At 43.3% G+C, this 17690-nt stretch overlaps 2 protein-coding genes across 13 annotated transcripts in view; one reads left to right on the top strand and one right to left on the bottom strand.

The window, feature by feature from the left end:
• Positions 1 to 17690, top strand: part of carf (calcium responsive transcription factor) — a 126017-nt gene that overhangs the window by 35045 nt on the left and 73282 nt on the right. The gene's annotated exons all lie outside the window — the stretch shown is intronic.
• The window catches only part of LOC127528998 (ribosome biogenesis protein wdr12-like), a 29976-nt gene that overhangs the window by 5029 nt on the left and 7257 nt on the right, over positions 1 to 17690 (bottom strand). Inside the window, 11 exon segments of the mRNA XM_051931170.1 lie at positions 1606 to 1738; positions 1837 to 1942; positions 2034 to 2174; positions 2259 to 2344; positions 2441 to 2486; positions 2562 to 2719; positions 6614 to 6659; positions 6661 to 6730; positions 6812 to 6918; positions 7007 to 7101; positions 8332 to 8426. Of these exon segments, the coding sequence (XP_051787130.1) occupies positions 1606 to 1738; positions 1837 to 1942; positions 2034 to 2174; positions 2259 to 2344; positions 2441 to 2486; positions 2562 to 2719; positions 6614 to 6659; positions 6661 to 6730; positions 6812 to 6918; positions 7007 to 7101; positions 8332 to 8426 (1083 nt within the window).

Below are 17690 nucleotides of genomic sequence, written 5' to 3'. Positions count from 1 at the left end.
AGGTCAGTAGGAACAAAACAGAATACATGTGTGTGAATGAGAGGGAGGTCAGTGGAATGGTGAGGATGCAAGGAGTAGAGTTGGCAAAGGTGGATGAGTTTAACTACTTGGGATCAACAGTACAGAGTAACGGGATTGTGGAAGAAAAGTGAAGAAGAGAGTGCAGGCAGGGTGGAATGGGTGGAGAAGAGTGTCAGGAGTGATTTGTGACAGACGGGTATCAGCAAGAGAGAAAGGGAAGGTCTACAAGACGGTAGTGAGACCAACTATGTTATATGGGCTGGAGACGGTGGCACTGACCAGAAAGCAGAGACAGAGCTGGAGATGGCAGAGTTAAAGATGCTAAGATTTGCACTGGGTATGATGAGGATGGACAGGATTATTAGAAATGAGGACATTAGAGGGTCAGCTCAAGTTGGACGGTTGAGGACAAAGTCAGAGAGGCGAGATTGTGTTGGTTTGGACATGTGCAGAGGAGAGATGCTGGGTATATTGGGAGAAGGGTGCTAAGGATAGAGCAGCCGGAGAAGAGGAAGGCCTAAGCGAAGGTTTTTTTATGTGGTGAGAGAGGACATGCAGGTGATGGGTGTGACAGAACAAGATGATGAGGACAGAAAGAGATGGAAGCCAGAAGTCTGTATGACCATCAGCATCAAGTGACTCCGTGAGACCCTAACTACAAAGAGGACTATTTCATTTATGTTAGGTAGAATGCCCAAAGAGGACTGGGTGGTCTCGTGGCCTGGAACCCCTACAGATTTTATTTTTTTCTCCAGCTTTCTGGAGTTATTTTTGTTTTTTCTGTCCACCCTGGCCATCGGACCTTACTCCTTTTCTATATTAACTAATGTTGTCTTATTTTAATTTCTTATTTGTGTTTTATTTTTTTTTCTTCATTATGTAAAGCACTTTGAGCTACTTTTTGTATGAAAATGTGCTATATAAATAAATGTTGTTGTTGCTGGAAGAAGATGATCCGCTATGGCAACCCCTAACGGGAGCAACTGAAAGAACAAGAAGGTCTCGGGAATGCTGATCTGCTCAGGTCCACAAAACATTTGAACAGAACTCTTAGAAAAGAGAAAATCAACAATTTTGGAAAAGTCTTATTGCACAATGAGAGCAGCAACAAGGAATTAAAGAACGAGTTTAATTAACCACAAGATTTGGGGCCTAATTAAGCAGCTGGCTGGAGTGAAATTAGTTGGAGTTTGAGGCCCTGACTTTGTTGGTCTTCTCTTGGGTCACTCGCTTTACATTTCATTTGTTTGGATGCCATTTAAGGAAAGAAATGAAGTAATTCAGGGAAATAAATAAGTCCATTAAAATGAATTCAAAAGAAGTTAATTAGCAGCAAAAACAGGTTACTAATTAAGAAAAGAGTTAGAATGACAACCTGCAGCCACTGCGGCCCTCCAGGAGCAGAGTCGGAGATCCCTGCCCTGGCAGTATGTGGGCACCTGAGGGAAGAGGACAGACAGACAAGGATCCCCTGACAAGGGTATGGAGGGGATTGAAACAGCCCACTCAGAGAGGGGAAAAAAAAAAATAAAACAAACAGGCCTGGTCAGTACCAGGCTCTAACAGGTCATTTCTGCCACTAACCTCCTGGTGTCCCAGAGTTTCACAACATTGTCCAGGGAGCCAGAGACAAGCTGCTGTGGGTGCGTTGGGGACCACTTCACTGCCGTTACCCAGCCCGTGTGGGAAGTGAGAGAAAGCTGCACGAGGGAGCCATCTGAAACATGAAAGTAATGACGATGAGCTGCCAGGACAACAGCCAAGCCACCTAACAATGCCCAACTGCCATCACGATGACAGGCCTGCTACACACACCTTTACTGCGAGTGTCCCAGAGGCGGATATGCCGGTCCACACTCCCTGATGCCAGCCTCCTGCACAGCGGCGAGTAGGAAATGCAGTTGAAGACTTTGCTGCCTGTCTAGAAAATGAAGAGCAGAGGCAGTGAGTGGGCAGCAGGCAGTGATCTACCGGGCACAGAGAACGGACCCCCCCCCATCCCAACTACTCACCAGAGTGCTCTTTAAGCTCCCCGTCTCCACGTCCCACACTTTGATGGTGTGATCCCAAGATGCACTGCAGACCTCCTGTGTATCGGACCACAGCACAGAGGAGACTGCCTCATTGTGACCAGAAAGGGTCATCAGTGGGGTCTGGACAAGCAAACAAAAGAGAGCGAGTTTTTAATAAAGCTGATCACTCAAACAGCAGCCCACCAAGGAAGTGCTGGCTCTCACCCTTGTCAACCCGCACTGCTCTGTTTTCTGTTTCTTGCTTCGGCTGCTGGACACTTCCTCGGCCACATCCTCTTCCTCAGAGGGAACTGACATTAAAAAAATCAAATCACAACAGTCAGCTTTTGCCACAGAGTTGCCAGCGGTACCAATACAGCTTAACAGAAAATAAAGGCAAAGCCCACCTGCTGACCAGACCTTCAGCATTCTATCCCAGGAGCCACTACAAAACTAAAACAAAACAATCCAGCATGAGCTAAGTAAAGCGGCACACATAGGCAGGCACCTCATTACTAGAACACCCACCTTTGTCCTACTGCTGTCCACTGCGATGGACTCCACACTGCCAGAATGGCCCCGGCAGCAGTGCAAGGCCTTGACTTTCCGCTTCTCCGAATTCCACTCCCACAGGACCGCAGTCTGGTCCATGGAGGCACTAAGCAGCAGTAGGGAAGTGGAGCCATCTGTGGAGGAAACATACAATGCTCAAAGGAGAGCTTAAAGTCCTCCTTGATGTCACAAACTCCTCACTCTTGACACCACAAGGTCCGTGTCATTAAGGCTACAACAATAAGGTCCTTTGTTTTGTCGTGGGATCACACCGTAACCTGTAAGAGTAGACATCTGCACTGTGGGCACTGCCAGCAGGCAGCCATGAACCTGCAATGTCTCAATTACAAAGACCTTCAGAACCAGCGTCTTTACAGCACGAGCACCCAGGAGTTCTACGCTCATGCAATGCAGTGACTGCCTCTCTAAGCACTACATGAGGAGCGCCTCCTAGTGATGTCAGCCGAACACTCCATCACTCAGCCACCACTACACCCCTTGAGCTCTGCCTGTCGTAACAGCGCTTCAAGTTTTAGAGGCTGAGGGCCACACCCACAAGTGGGTCACATCACACACATGGTGGGAGGCCCCACCTTACGCAGGCCACACCCATATTAAGCTCACATCCCACAGACACTTCTTCCTTCAGTCCACCTTATGAGATTTGCCTTCAGAACTGCCGTAATTCTTTGTGGCGTAGAGTCATCAAGGTGCTCGAAACATTCCTAGGGGGTTCTGGTCCATAACTGACATGACAGCATTACGCAGTAGCTGCAGATTTGTCGGCTGCCCATCCATGATGTGAATCTCCCGTTCCACCACATCCCCAAGGTGCTCTACTGGACTGAGATCTGGTGTCTGTGGAGGCCATTTGAGTGCAGTGAACTCATCGTCACGCTTAAGAAACCTGTTTGAGATGATCTGAGCTTTGTGACATGGCATGTGGAAGAAGCCATCAGAAGACGGGTAACACTGCGGTCTTAAAGGGATGGACATGGTCAGCAACAATACTCGGGTAGGCTGTGGCATTTAAACAATGCTAATTTGGTACTAAGGAGCCCAAAGTGTGCCAAGTAAATATCTAGCACACCATCACCAGCCTGAACTGTTGATACAAGGCAGGATGGATCAATGCTTTCAAATTCTGACCCTACCATCTGAACGTCACAGCAGAAATCCAGACTCGTCAGACCAGGCAACATTTTACCAATTTTCTATTGTCCAATTTTGGTGAGCTCGTGTGAATTGTAGCCTCAGTTGCCTGCTCTTCGCTGGCAGGAGTGGCACCCGGTGTGGTCTCCTGCTGCTGCAGCCCCCAACTTGCTTTAAAGGTTCAATGTTGTGTGTGTTCAGAGATGCTCGTCTGCATATCTCGTTTGTAATGAGTGCTTATTTGAATCGCAGCTGCCTTTCTATCAGCTTGAACCAGTCTGGCCATTGTCCTCTGACCTTCGGCATCAATGAGAACTGACGCTCACTGGATAGTTTCCCTTTTTGGACCATTCTAGGTAAACCCCTAGAGCAGCTCATCTGGCACCAACAGCCATGCCACATTCAAAGTCACTTCAACCACCTTTGTTTGCCATTCTGATTCTCGATTTGAACGTCATCAGGTTGTCTTGACAAGGTCTACATGCCGAAATGCATCGAATTGCTGCCACGTGATTGGCTGAATAGATATTTGCATCAACAGGCAGTCGAACAGGTGTACCTAATAAAGTGGCCAGTGAGTGTACAACATACACAGAGTAAAACGTGGAGGAAATTAAAAAGATGTTGCACTCAGGGATGTGGAATTGGTACACAAAATCTCCAACTCCTGACTTGTCAAGTCATATTACTGCTGAATACGACTCATCAACTTATGGTACCTCTCACTCTTCAATTTGTAATTAGACTTTGTAATCAGCTTTGCTGATAAATGACAGTGTCACGCCATATTTGAACCAACCTGATCTGCACACAATGCCACCGTGAAGTTCTTTTTAGCGTAACGGAGATCTTGAATACTCCTTTATTCACTGCAACATAACGAGTTACGAGCCACAAGTAGCAGATAGTCATTTCCACTTTCAGAAATTTCTACCCAACTTAAGTTGCTTGTATTGTTTTTACTTTCTCGTATATGAAGTACAGGGAAAGTATTGTTATCGATTTTTTTTTATGAATCTTGACGTTTTAGACCTCCGAGTCCGTGTGTGTCTGTATGTGTGTGTATATTTTTTTGTTCTTTATTTCACCTTATACAATTTCTTGTATTAGGAATTTGTTAGTTTTCGCATACCCCTTGGGGTCAGAGCACAGGGTCAGCCATTGTACAGCGCCCCTGGAGCAATTACAGGATCTCTTTTGGCAGTGACAGGGATTCGAACCGGCAACCTTCGGGATACTGGTGCAGATCCTTAGCCTCAGAGCCACCACTCCGCCCCATGTATATGTAAACACGATAACTTTCACTAACATGAGTTCGCTTTCACTTCGGTCAACCAAATTTTGCATACAAAATTTATATATATTTTTATATTTATATATAAATATAAGTTTTAAATATATAAATTTTAAAAAATTTATATATCCCTTGGGATTAATAAAAGTTCTATCTATCTATCTAATACTTGTAGGTAGATAGATACTTTATTAATACCAAGGGGAAATTCGGTTATTATTAGGTACAAAACGTAGATTTCTATCAAATTTTGGGCCATTTCCATTAACCGGACGTGGTACTTTACCTTTTATCCATGCAGCAGCAGAGTCCAATTTATTCAACTTTATTTTTATAATAATTGTTCGATATATTATTAATTTGATTTGTTATTGATGGTTCTTTAATGTACATACTATAATATTATAATCATTGTCTTGCTGTTTACTCCTCAAATATCCATCCCCATATCCAAGTATACAAGAAAGTTGAGGGGAGACCACTCATGATTATTTACTTTTATGAACATCTTGCCGCTTGCTCACTATAAATTTCAAGCAGTAGGGGACCCGATGTGCCACAACTGAATCCGCTGTGCTGGCCGCGTCTATGGATGACACATCAGGCAGGGTGTGCGACTCTGCAGGTGTTTCACTATTTTGCAGTCTGTAGTGACCATCAGATGAGGTAGAGTGTAAAATTGACAAAATATACAAGTCAAAATGATTGCTCTCAAGGTAAATTTAAAACCTTTAACTATTCCATAATTAAAGTCGCCACAGAATGTTGTTCTGCTTTGACACAGAGGAGTTTGCAAATTGGCCAATGCTTTTTAATGGGAAGTTTTGAAATTTCACAACTTTGTACAGCACATTCTACTGCAGATATCTCAATGAAATTGAACTGTCCTGACTCATTTCCCTGAAGAACAACTAAGCCAAATTTTGGCAACAACAGCTCACTTGTTCCGAGTTCTTTCAGGTGTACAGACAGACATGGCAACTACAGTAGGTGCTTTTTGAATTATATGGAATACACCTAAAAATGGAACTAAAACCACCACAGCCCACAGTGCACTTCCCAACATTAACCTCGGTTTATTTATGGAGCTTATCCCTCCCTTGCTGGACACCAAAGTGCCCCTCTGCAGGACATCTGTAGTTGTGGCGTTGTTAGCTGAGATCAGTTCATGTCATTTGTTCTTTGCAGAGCTTTAATAAACTCAAAGTTAACTGCCATCAATTTGCTAAACAGCATCGCACTAACAGATGGACGAATGAAGCACTGAGTCTCGAGTACACACAAAAAACGAAAGAAAATGAAGGAGGCACTGCTGTGCTGCAAATGTCCACAAGAGGCATTAGAAAGCAACGTTACATGTTAGTGTAGGGCACCACTTTGAAGTAAACGTGGATTAATAAAGTGACAGATCTAAATGGTGGCTGCATGGCAGTTTTTAGGGCGTACCTGCTGCACTTTACCTTCATTATAATAAATGGTAAACAAAAAGGGGGTTTGGGAAAAGTAACTGGCACCATACCAATCAGACATTGTACTAAATTAAATTTCTGGGGAAGTGATTCATCAAAAAAAAGATGCCCACCTCTCTGTACCCAGGCAACATCTTTGACCACATCCAGGTGTCCTCCAAATGGTCATGACAGCCTTCCCTTCAGATGTCCAGATCCTAGCTGTTTTGTCATAGGAGCCACTGAGTATCCTAGAAGGCAAGTTCAGCCATAAGTGAGGGCCAAACACAGCACTAAACAAATGGCACTGGGCCTCTGTGCCCCTCACCTACCAGTCTGCAGTCGCATCAACAGCACTGACCCAATCATCGTGCATCATGCACTCCTCTGGCTGTGGGGCGATGCTCTTCTCGATGTACTCAATCTCCAACACATCTTCCTGGAACAGAAAGTCAAAGATAGGAGGCGGTCACAATGGCAGGTGTACCAAGGTAAGCAAGTGGCAAACTACGGTGCGGGTGTCCTACCGTCGAGATGTTCTCCGTCTCGATGTGTTTGCCCAGTGACATGCGCAGGAACTGCTCCCGGATGAGGAAGTCAAACTCCACATGTTGGTGGTCATCTGCAACAGAGAGAGCTATGGATTAGCAGGGACACCTGGCAGAACAAAACTGAAAAGTGAGCACCAGCTAACCTGTCCACATCTCCTGCAGGGATTCAGCGCTCAGTAACAAATCACTCAGGGGCCTTGAATTTGGGGTCTCTAACTCGGAAAGCATCGGGTGTATGAGGAAGAAGGAGCAGAATCTTTCTTGCAACGTTTTAAAAATGTGACTTACATTTCAGCCAAGTTGTGCTCCCTGGCTTCTGTTCATGTTCTTCTTTTTAGGACTTCTTGGTTTATTTAAAATTATTTTTTCCATGTTAATTTCTAATTATGTGTTTTCTGTGAATATTGCCTATTATTTGTCTTCTACAAATAACTGTAGATATTATTATTATTACTATTATAATTGTTCTGTGGGTGGTGCCACCTGGATGTCGCCACTTCTGAGACCACCCTTGGCTACACGTTGATCTACCGAGGAGCACTGCATTTGGAAGGAGACTTTGCACCTCGTAAGTTGCATGGCTAGATGGACTGGCGCCCTGACTGGGAGGGAAGGTGAATCCTTGCCAAGTTGGGAAACCATAATCGGAAGGACAACAAAGGCTCACAAACCGTGCAACCAGGCCAATATCTACAGACACCCAAACTTAACGTCACAGGCAAACAAAACTGTGGCAGGCCATTCACCAGATACCTCCCACCATCAAGGACCAGTCCAGCCTTGCCCACCACCTGCTGTTTCCAATGTAAACTGTAGTACTAGGTGTTGTACGTGTTATCCATCGTGAATGAAGTGAGAAGTCAAGCAAAAATGACTCCTTTCATTGGCGAACTAAAAAGATTACAATATGCCAGCTTTCAAAGCAACTCAGACCCCTTCTTCAGGCAAGATGGAATACAGAAACTGGAGTTCCCCGTGTTTATATAGGCACCAGGACAGACACATCATTGGAAAACCTTTAAGTGAGACATCTTAAATGTAAAAAAATAATAGACCTCTTCAAGCTATCTGTCCTAGTGTCTATATAAACCGTAGGTTTAATTTGAAAGTCAGTGAAGGACTGCCAAGACCACCTCTAGTGTGGATGGAGGGGCAGCCGAGCTACTTGTGCAAGGGCACTGAAATACAACAACGATTCAAGTGGAGCACAGCTCTGGAAAGTCACGCTCTTCTGTGCCGTTCAGGTCTGGTTAGCTTGGCACCCGCTTTCAAACACATGGGCACACACTGAGGACGCTCACCCTTCTTGGACTCCAGCAGCTTGTTGATGACATTGCTTAGATCCTGAGTTTGTGAAGATGCAGGAATGGAAAAAGGAATGTCATCCACTGAATATCTGAAAGAAACAAATCCAAAGAAACAACATTAGGTCTGGTGGGGCTGAGTGTGGGGATCTCTGTGCTTTTGTAAGACTGATGGGAAAGATGGCAGTTCCCTATGTCCATTGTGGCGGACAGCCGGGACACCTCGATTATGGAAGAACCAGGGGAGAGAGTATTTTCAAGACCGTTTCTCCCCCGGGGTAACAGAGGGCAGATTCATAATAAAGTCCACATCACCAAGGGTATTTGTAACTGCCTGATAGCGAAGTACAGAACTTAAACAGGGAAGCACTTCATCACAGCTACAGAGAACCCATCAATAAGCATGTCATCACTTGTTTCACAATTATGCGAAGTGAATTTGAATAACGATTGTATAAAAGGTACGCCCCTACTTCTTCTTTCAGCTGCTCCCATTAGGGGTCACCGCAGCAGATCATCTTTTTCCATCTCCTCTCCATCTTGTTCTGTTACACCCCATCACCTGCATGTCCACTTCTCATCACATCCATAAACCTTCTCTTAGGCCCTTCCTCTTCTCCTCTTTCCTGGCTGCTCTATCCTTAGTACCCTTCTTTCGGTATACTCAGCATCTCTCCTCTGCACATGTCCAAACCAACGTAATCTCGCCTCTCTGACTTGTCTTTCAACTGTCCAACCTGAGCAGACCCTCTAATGTCCTCATTTCTAATCCTGTCCATCCCCATCACACCCAATGCAAATCTTAGTATCTTTAACTCTGCCACCTCCAGCTCTGTGCCACAGTCTCCAACCCATATAATATACGATGGTCTCTCTACCGCCCTGTAGACCTCCTCCCCTTTCATTCTTGCTGATACCCGTCTGTCACAAATCACCCCTGACAGTGTTCTCCTGCCCACTCCACCCCTGCCTGCACTCTCTTCTTCACCTCTCTTCCACACTCTCCGTCACTCTGTTCTGTACTGTTCATCCCAGGAATTTAAACTCATCCATCTTCACCAACTCCTCTGCTGCTGTGTAAAATGGTTCTCTTTTCACCAAGCTGAATTCTGGAACACCACGCAAAGGAAGCCTCACCCTTTCAGTAGTTCGACTGCACTTGTATCTCACATCGTATGAAATCATTTGCAGAACTCTGGTACCACTTTAAACCTCTAGGGTCCCTTCTGTCACTGTTTGCCTCATACTGTTCTGCCAGTAATGGAACATGGTGGGGAAAGGGACAAGAGAACAGAAGATGAGGTGTAGTTAAAACTGGTACAAAAAGATCACAACCAGGACACCACTAAACCAAGTGGCAAACCAAAGTTAGAAATTACGCTTCCATCAGAAATATGAGGTCTCAAGTTCATAGCCGGAAAACAGAAAAGAAAAGCACACAAAGATTGAATGGTATCCGTAATCTTGGACACCCAGAAAGTGCCGAAACCAAAAGACCAGGGATGACCTACACCATGCACCTCCAGTTAAACACAAACCAGACAACATGGTAGCTCCTTTACACAATTAATTTCGGGGGGGGGGGGGGGGTTTAAAAGATATTAAATCATTTTGACCCCATTACATAAAAACTAAAAAAAAAAATTGTACATGAACATCAGTAGGCTTTGCATCCAAAGAACCAAGTCACCTAAACTATTCTAAAACATTTCAGGAATTATTTACCGCTCTGATGCAGATCTTTCGGATCATAAAATGGGTCACTATGATAGCACTTGACGAGAAGAATTCATCATTAATTGAAGAATTACAGCATTTGAGGGTTCCTCTCGAGGGCCTCTTTCTCGTGTACGATTTGGTTAAAAAACTAATCAGCACATCGTCATCACATAACAGGCTTAAGTTTTGAGTTTAGTATTTTTTCCATCCAGCCATTTTAGCTCCAAGACCGTCCTCAAGAAATTGTGACACACAGACACAAACTCATTATCGAGACATTGATGTTTTTGGTATAAGGGGACAGTAAAACGTCGAGATCCGCCGAAAACCGGAGATCGAAATTTTTGACAAATCTAAAGTTTTGCTCCTCCCCCACAGACGACAGGTTATTGTGGGGGGAGGGTGCAAAGCAAAAAAACTAACTGAAGTGAATTCTACGGCCAAGAAAACCCCCCAAATACTAACAAAAGAGCAAGAAGAAAAACCTAAACAAAAAAATCTAAAACAGACTGAACTATAATACATACAATTCCGTAAGACCCCCCCCCCCCCCCCCCAACCAAAGGGCTTCTTGGTCTCCCCTGCTTCCCCCCCAAGCAATTTTCAAGAAACACTCCTTCAGTTGTTTCAAGATATGCTTGAAGGCACACACTTTTCAGATTGGCACTCCATGTTTAACTGATCTTCTGCTGTACCCTTTAGTGCCCGCTGTAAACTCTGCTATGCCTCCCATCATATGATACAGAAGTTCACTTCATTCCTCCCCCCAACTCTGTAATATTTGCTGTACTGAATGTGCATTTCTAGGCTTTTCCTGTGCCCAGCGCTAACTCCCTCCTCCGAGTCAGCGTCAGATCAACATTAAAATGTTCGCTTTGGTACCCGATGCCAGCTTTCACACCTCAGTGCTGATGTCAAAACGATACCAAAGCAAATAACTGAGTACATGGAACTTTTCCAGTAAAAAAAGAATTCCGTACAAAACTGAACACCGACTGTACTAACAGAATGGTGGTGCATTTCGATTATTTATAAATAGGTTTAGTATCTTCTTATATAATACGCTGTATTATTAAATCACCTGTAGCTCGCAAACCGTTTGAACTATTAACCTGAAATTTGGTACACATATACTACGTGATGCCTACTATCGGGGTGATGCTTGACCTCCAAGGTTATTCCTCTTTATTTTTATTTTATTTTATTGTAGAATCAACTCTCGGAAGCGGCCAGCAGGGCGGTCGTGAGGCGCATGTGTACAGGTGCCGTTCTCATTCCCTTCCACTTTCGCCGTCACTTCCCCCTACCTCTTCATATCTTAAATCATTCTTAGGTCTTCAATCTGCCTCAAGTGCCAGCTTAAATGAAAAAATTAAGGAAAATGTACTAAGTAATTGCAACACAAATACTAACTTACCGTATACACTCACGGATAAGTCGGGACTTGATTTTATAGTATAATTTCTGGTATTTTATAATGTCAGTCAAATAAATCAAATGCGGAAAACGCGTGCTATTGGTCCAGGAGATTATGATATGCTAACACCCACCTGACAGAGTAATGACGGCGCACACGGCCTTTTGTTTTCTATGTATTGTGCCTACGTGACCACACAGTAATACCCGAACTATTCCGAAGTGACGTTTGTACTGTTTCGTGTTTTTTAATTGTATCTCGCACCCTCATACACCTTTATCGTAAGAGCATCCCTTATCTATGATTGAGCGTTCGATCAGAAGAAAATATCAAGCTGGTTTTCAATTAAAAGTTGCTGAAGTGGCGAAAGAAATTGGTAACTGCGCTACTGCAACAAAATTCGATGTGTCTGAGAAACTGAGGAGAGATTGGAGGAGGCAAGAAGAAATAAAATTAAGTGTATTTTTGAACGGGTCTGATTTTATGATCGATTTTTCGGGTTTACAAGGCCCCACTTATACGTGAATATCTACGGTAATCAGTTTTAACGCGTAAAGATGCCGACGAAAGAAGAGAAGCAGCGGGCCACTAGGGTGGAGAAAAGAAGAGCTCCTCAGGAAGCAGCAAGCGCATCAACCTCTGAGCACGCGTGTAGCGCTGCCACATAAAGATAATATGTTTTCTGCTGTCGATCGGGTGTTGTGGGGAACATTCTTACAGCCAGAGATTGACAGCAGTGCCCCAGAGGTGGAACTTCCGGTTTTACTGTTTTTTCGGGGAGTGATTTGCATAAAGCGCGCCGTTTTAAAGAGAGAAGAGGAGGAGGAGGGAAAAAAGAGCATCGGATAATTAAAAAAACAGATCAGCTACTGCACTGGCCATGTAAGAAGTCTAGGAGCTCCTACAGTCCTCTCAGAAGGTGGAAGGTCTTCTTTTGATCGGGGAATCGAACGTTCTGCTAATTCCTACAGACTCAGGTGAGCTATTGCAAAGGACTTACCATATTGTATCATGGAGCAAGACTGACTGTAGGTCTTTTATGACGAAGAGGTGATTGTGCTTGTAGTCCGCAATTTTCAGGACTCCTCATTTTGCCTGCCGGCAGTTGCGGGGCAGAACTGTGGACAAATGTGGATATACAGTGGTGTGAAAAACTATTTGCCCCCTTCCTGATTTCTTATTCTTTTGCATGTTTGTCACACAAAATGTATCTGATCATCAAACACATTTAACCATTAGTCAAATATAACACAAGTAAACACAAAATGCAGTTTTTAACTGATGGTTTTTATTATTTAGGGAGAAAAAAAATCCAAACCTACATGGCCCTGTGTGAAAAAGTAATTGCCCCCTTGTTAAAAAATAACCTAACTGTGGTGTATCACACCTGAGTTCAATTTCCGTAGCCCACCCCCAGGCCTGATTACTGCCACACCTGTTTCAATCAAGAAATCACTTAAATAGGAGCTGCCTGACACAGAGAAGTAGACCAAAAGCACCTCAAAAGCTAGACATCATGCCAAGATCCAAAGAAATTCAGGAACAAATGAGAACAGAAGTAATTGAGATCTATCAGTCTGGTAAAGGTTATAAAGCCATTTCTAAAGCTTTGGGACTCCAGCGAACCACAGTGAGAGCCATTATCCACAAATGGCAAAAACATGGAACAGTGGTGAACCTTCCCAGGAGTGGCCGGCCGACCAAAATTACCCCAAGAGCGCAAGAGACGACTCATCCGAGAGGTCACAAAAGACCCCAGGACAACGTCTAAAGAACTGCAGGCCTCACTTGCCTCAATTAAGGTCAGTGTTCACGACTCCACCATAAGAAAGAGACTGGGCAAAAACGGCCTGCATGGCAGATTTCCAAGACGCAAACCACTGTTAAGCAAAAAGAACATTAGGGCTCGTCTCAATTTTGCTAAGAAACATCTCAATGATTGCCAAGACTTTTGGGAAAATACCTTGTGGACTGATGAGACAAAGTTGAACTTTTTGGAAGGCAAATGTCCCGTTACATCTGGCGTAAAAGGAACACAGCATTTCAGAAAAAGAACATCATACCAACAGTAAAATATGGTGGTGGTAGTGTGATGGTCTGGGGTTGTTTTGCTGCTTCAGGACCTGGAAGGCTTGCTGTGATAGATGGAACCATGAATTCTACTGTCTACCAAAAAATCCTGAAGGAGAATGTCCGGCCATCTGTTCGTCAACTCAAGCTGAAGCGATCTTGGGTGCTGCAACAGGACAATGACCCAAAACACACCAGCAAATCCACCTCTGAATGGCTGAAGAAAAACAAAATGAAGACTTTGGAGTGGCCTAGTCAAAGTCCTGACCTGAATCCAATTGAGATGCTATGGCATGACCTTAAAAAGGCGGTCATGCCAGAAAACCCTCAAATAAAGCTGAATTACAACAATTTTGCAAAGATGAGTGGGCCAAAATTCCTCCAGAGCGCTGTAATAGACTCATTGCAAGTTATCGCAAACGCTTGATTGCAGTTATTGCTGCTAAGGGTGGCCCAACCAGTTATTAGGTTCAGGGGGCAATTACTTTTTCACACAGGGCCATGTAGGTTTGGATTTTTTTTTCTCCCTAAATAATAAAAACCACCATTTACAAACTGCATTTTGTGTTTACTTGTGTTATATTTGACTAATGGTTAAATGTGTTTGATGATCAGAAACGTTTTGTGTGACAAACATGCAAAAGAATAAGAAATCAGGAAGGGGGCAAATAGTTTTTCACACCACTGTATTTATCATCTCTGGAAGGGGAACTGGGGGAATGAATATTGTTGTGTATATATATATATATATATATATATATATATATATATATATATATATATATATGTATATATTTGTGGCGCTGCAATAAAAGGGTTATTTCAGGGTGGCGGGGTGCATGTGTAAGGGATTATATTTCTTTTTGCTGTTTATTTGATGTAATGTGAGGATAGATATTGACTATATATTCTTATATATCGGAATGTCTGACGTCTTATATTCCAAATCGCAACCTCAGATTCTCAACTGAGTGTGCTTAGAATTCCAAGAGCAAAACTTAAAAGAAGTGGTGAGGTGACCTTCTGCTGTTATGCACCTAAAATCTGGAATAGCCTGCCAGCAGGAATTCGCCAGGCTAATACAGTGGAGCTCTTTAAAAAACTACTGAAAACACATTACTTTAACATGGCCTTCTCAACTTCACTGTAATTTAATCCTGATACTCTGTATATCCAATTCATTATAATAACTATTCATTCAGATTCTGTACTAACTCCTACTCTCTCTTCTGTTTCCTTTTCCGGTGTCCTTTTGGTGGTGATCTACCCAAAGCACCATGATGTTCCAACAACGATGGATGGATTAAAAGCCAGAAGTCTGTATGACCATCACCATCAAGTGACTCCGTGAGAACGCTAACTACAAAGAGGACTATTTCATTGATGTTAGGTAGAATGCCCAGAGGGGACTGGGTGGTCTCATGGCCTGGAACCCCTACAGATTTTATTTTTTCTCCAGCCTTCTGGAGTTTTTTTTGTTTTTTTTCTGTCCACCCTGGCCATCGGACCTTACTCCTTTTCTATGTTAACTAATGTTGTCTTATTTTAATTTTGTATTTTGTCTTTTATTTTTCTTTTCTTCATTATGTAAAGCACTTTGAGCTACTTTTTGTATGAAAATGTACTATATAAATAAATGTTGTTTTTGTTGTGGGCTATAAATGCACTGGTATTAAGGGACTGTTTTGAGTAGAATAAAGGGTATACGGGAAATTTATTGGGGGTGTGATATTGGCCTATCCTTTTATCATCTGCCGTCACCTAGGACGAATTAGTGGTAGCAATTGTCTCAGGTTAGTGCTCGAGACAAATTGTTACAAGCGAATGATAAACATACAGAGAAAGAGGAGGAAAACTAGGAATGCTCAAGTTAAGTGGATTCACTGTACGTTATCGTTACGGCATTGCGCTGTTACTGGTCTAAAATATTTCAACAGAGTGTTTTAAACAGAAGAAAAAAATACAGTTAGAAAATCTTTTCCCAACATCTTTTGAATCAAATAAAAGTCAATCTGGAACAAAACACACTTCAAAATGTCGGCGAGTGGCCTCTCTGTCTGACAGACGTGCCGCAAGCTCAATGAACCCAAAGTCCGCAAATCCAATTTGGTGGTCACATAGGACTTTCTACTGCTCTCCGAGTGTGTGTGATGGGTGCTTTCAATGAAATCGATCAGTCGGCCTGACTAACCTGCTTGCCACGCTTCTTTTCCTGTCAGCTACTCCGTGGGTTTGCCTTGCTTTTTCTTTTCCGGTCAGCAACTGTGCACTTTTCTTTTTTTTTTGGTCAGTCAGTCATTGTCCAACCTGCTATATCCTAACACAGGGTCACGAGGGTCTGCTGGAGCCAATTCCAGTCAGCACAGGGCGCAAGGCAGGAACAAATCCCCGGGCAGGGTGCCAGCCCACCGCAGGGCACACACACACACACAACCAAGCACACACTAGGGACAATTTAGGACCGCCAATGCACCTAACCTGCATGTCTTTGGACTATGAGAGGTAAATTCCTAAACCTTTTTAAATTTTATTCTCACTTCATCATTCCGCGTTATTGAGTGTACATTGATTGACAAAAATTGCAAATATATCCATTTAAAATGAAATCTGGAACACAATGAGAGTGCAGAAATGGAAAAGAGTTGGAATAATTTCTCAATCCACTGTATGTGGAAGGTGTGCCAATGTAATTCCTGAAACTGCCATGTGGTGTCACCCCGTGCTACAAAGTGCCACTGAAACACTAGAACTGTTGAATATGGCGTATGGAGAGGATGCTATGAAAAAGTCAAGCGTCTTTGACAGGCACAAGAGGTTCAAGCAGGAGCGAGAAAACGTGAACGATGACACCAGTAGTGGACCATCCACCATGACAAAGCCTCAAGCCGTGATGTCTTCTTGTTCTTTTTTATTTCACCTTTTACCATTCTTGTATTAGCAATTTATTTTTCGCACACCCCTTGGGGTCAGAGCACATAGTTAGCCATTGTACGGCACTCCTGGAGCAATTGCATGTTTAAGGTCCTCGCTCAATGTCCCAACAGAGCAGGATCTCTATTGGCAGTAACGAGGATTTGAACTGGCAAACTTCCAGATACCAGCGTAGATCCTAAGCCTCAGAGCTACCATTCCGCCTTTGCTCAGCGTTTGCAGCTTCCTGCTTAATTGGATCATCCACCCGATTCACCTGACTTAGCCCCTTGCGATTTCTGGCTCTTCCCAAAAAAAAATAAACCGACATTAAAGGACAAAAATTTTCAGGCATTGCTGACAGAGTAGCGTGACAATGGGACTCAAGGGTATTGCAGAAGGAGAGTTTCAGCAATGGCAACGTCGTCTGACTTTGAATGTGACAACAGCTGCTACTGCACAGACACACACACACACACATTTCTTCCACTGATTCATTCTGGGAATTAGATTGTCAAACCTTGTACATAATACACATACATACTGCTAATAGATATGCACGCACACACACAGTATTATACACTTGTTCTATGGACCAGAGCAGGTTGATATCTCTCAGACTTCCACATTGTTCTTTTCAAAGTTTTAAGACATATTGTGTGATGGACACAGCTGCAAATAGGATCACGTGGGTCTGCTTGTTGGTTGGCTGGCCTTGCATGTCCGCAGCTCAAAACATTAAAGGGGGAATCTGACATACAAGGTGGTTGGGTGGTCATGATATAATAATAATAAATAATAATTCTTTACATTTATCTAGCGCTTTTCTCACAAAGTCTCAAGGGTATTGCAGAAGGAGAGTAACCCAACAAATAATGTTACACCCAACAGAATGGCTTCTGTGCTGGGCTCAGCTACATTGTTAATTGTCAGCAAAAGCTATTCTCATGGTAAACTGTAAACATTTTAATATGAATGGCATATCACGATCTCCTTTGGTGTCTAATGTTATTCGCGGAATGTATACATCACCTTACATGTCGTCTGTTAAAATTTGCATCGCTTCTCCATCATCATAAATATACAGTAATCCCTCCTCCATCGCGGGGGTTGCGTTCCAGAGCCACCCGCGAAATAAGAAAATCCGCGAAGTAGAAACCATATGTTTATATGGTTATTTTCATATTGTCATGCTTGGGTCACAGATTTGCGCAGAAACACAGGAGGTTTGTAGAGAGAC

This window comes from Erpetoichthys calabaricus, chromosome 8, assembly GCF_900747795.2.
Source record: "Erpetoichthys calabaricus chromosome 8, fErpCal1.3, whole genome shotgun sequence".
Taxonomy (NCBI): domain Eukaryota; kingdom Metazoa; phylum Chordata; class Cladistia; order Polypteriformes; family Polypteridae; genus Erpetoichthys; species Erpetoichthys calabaricus.
This window is presented reverse-complemented; position numbering and strand designations above follow the sequence as displayed.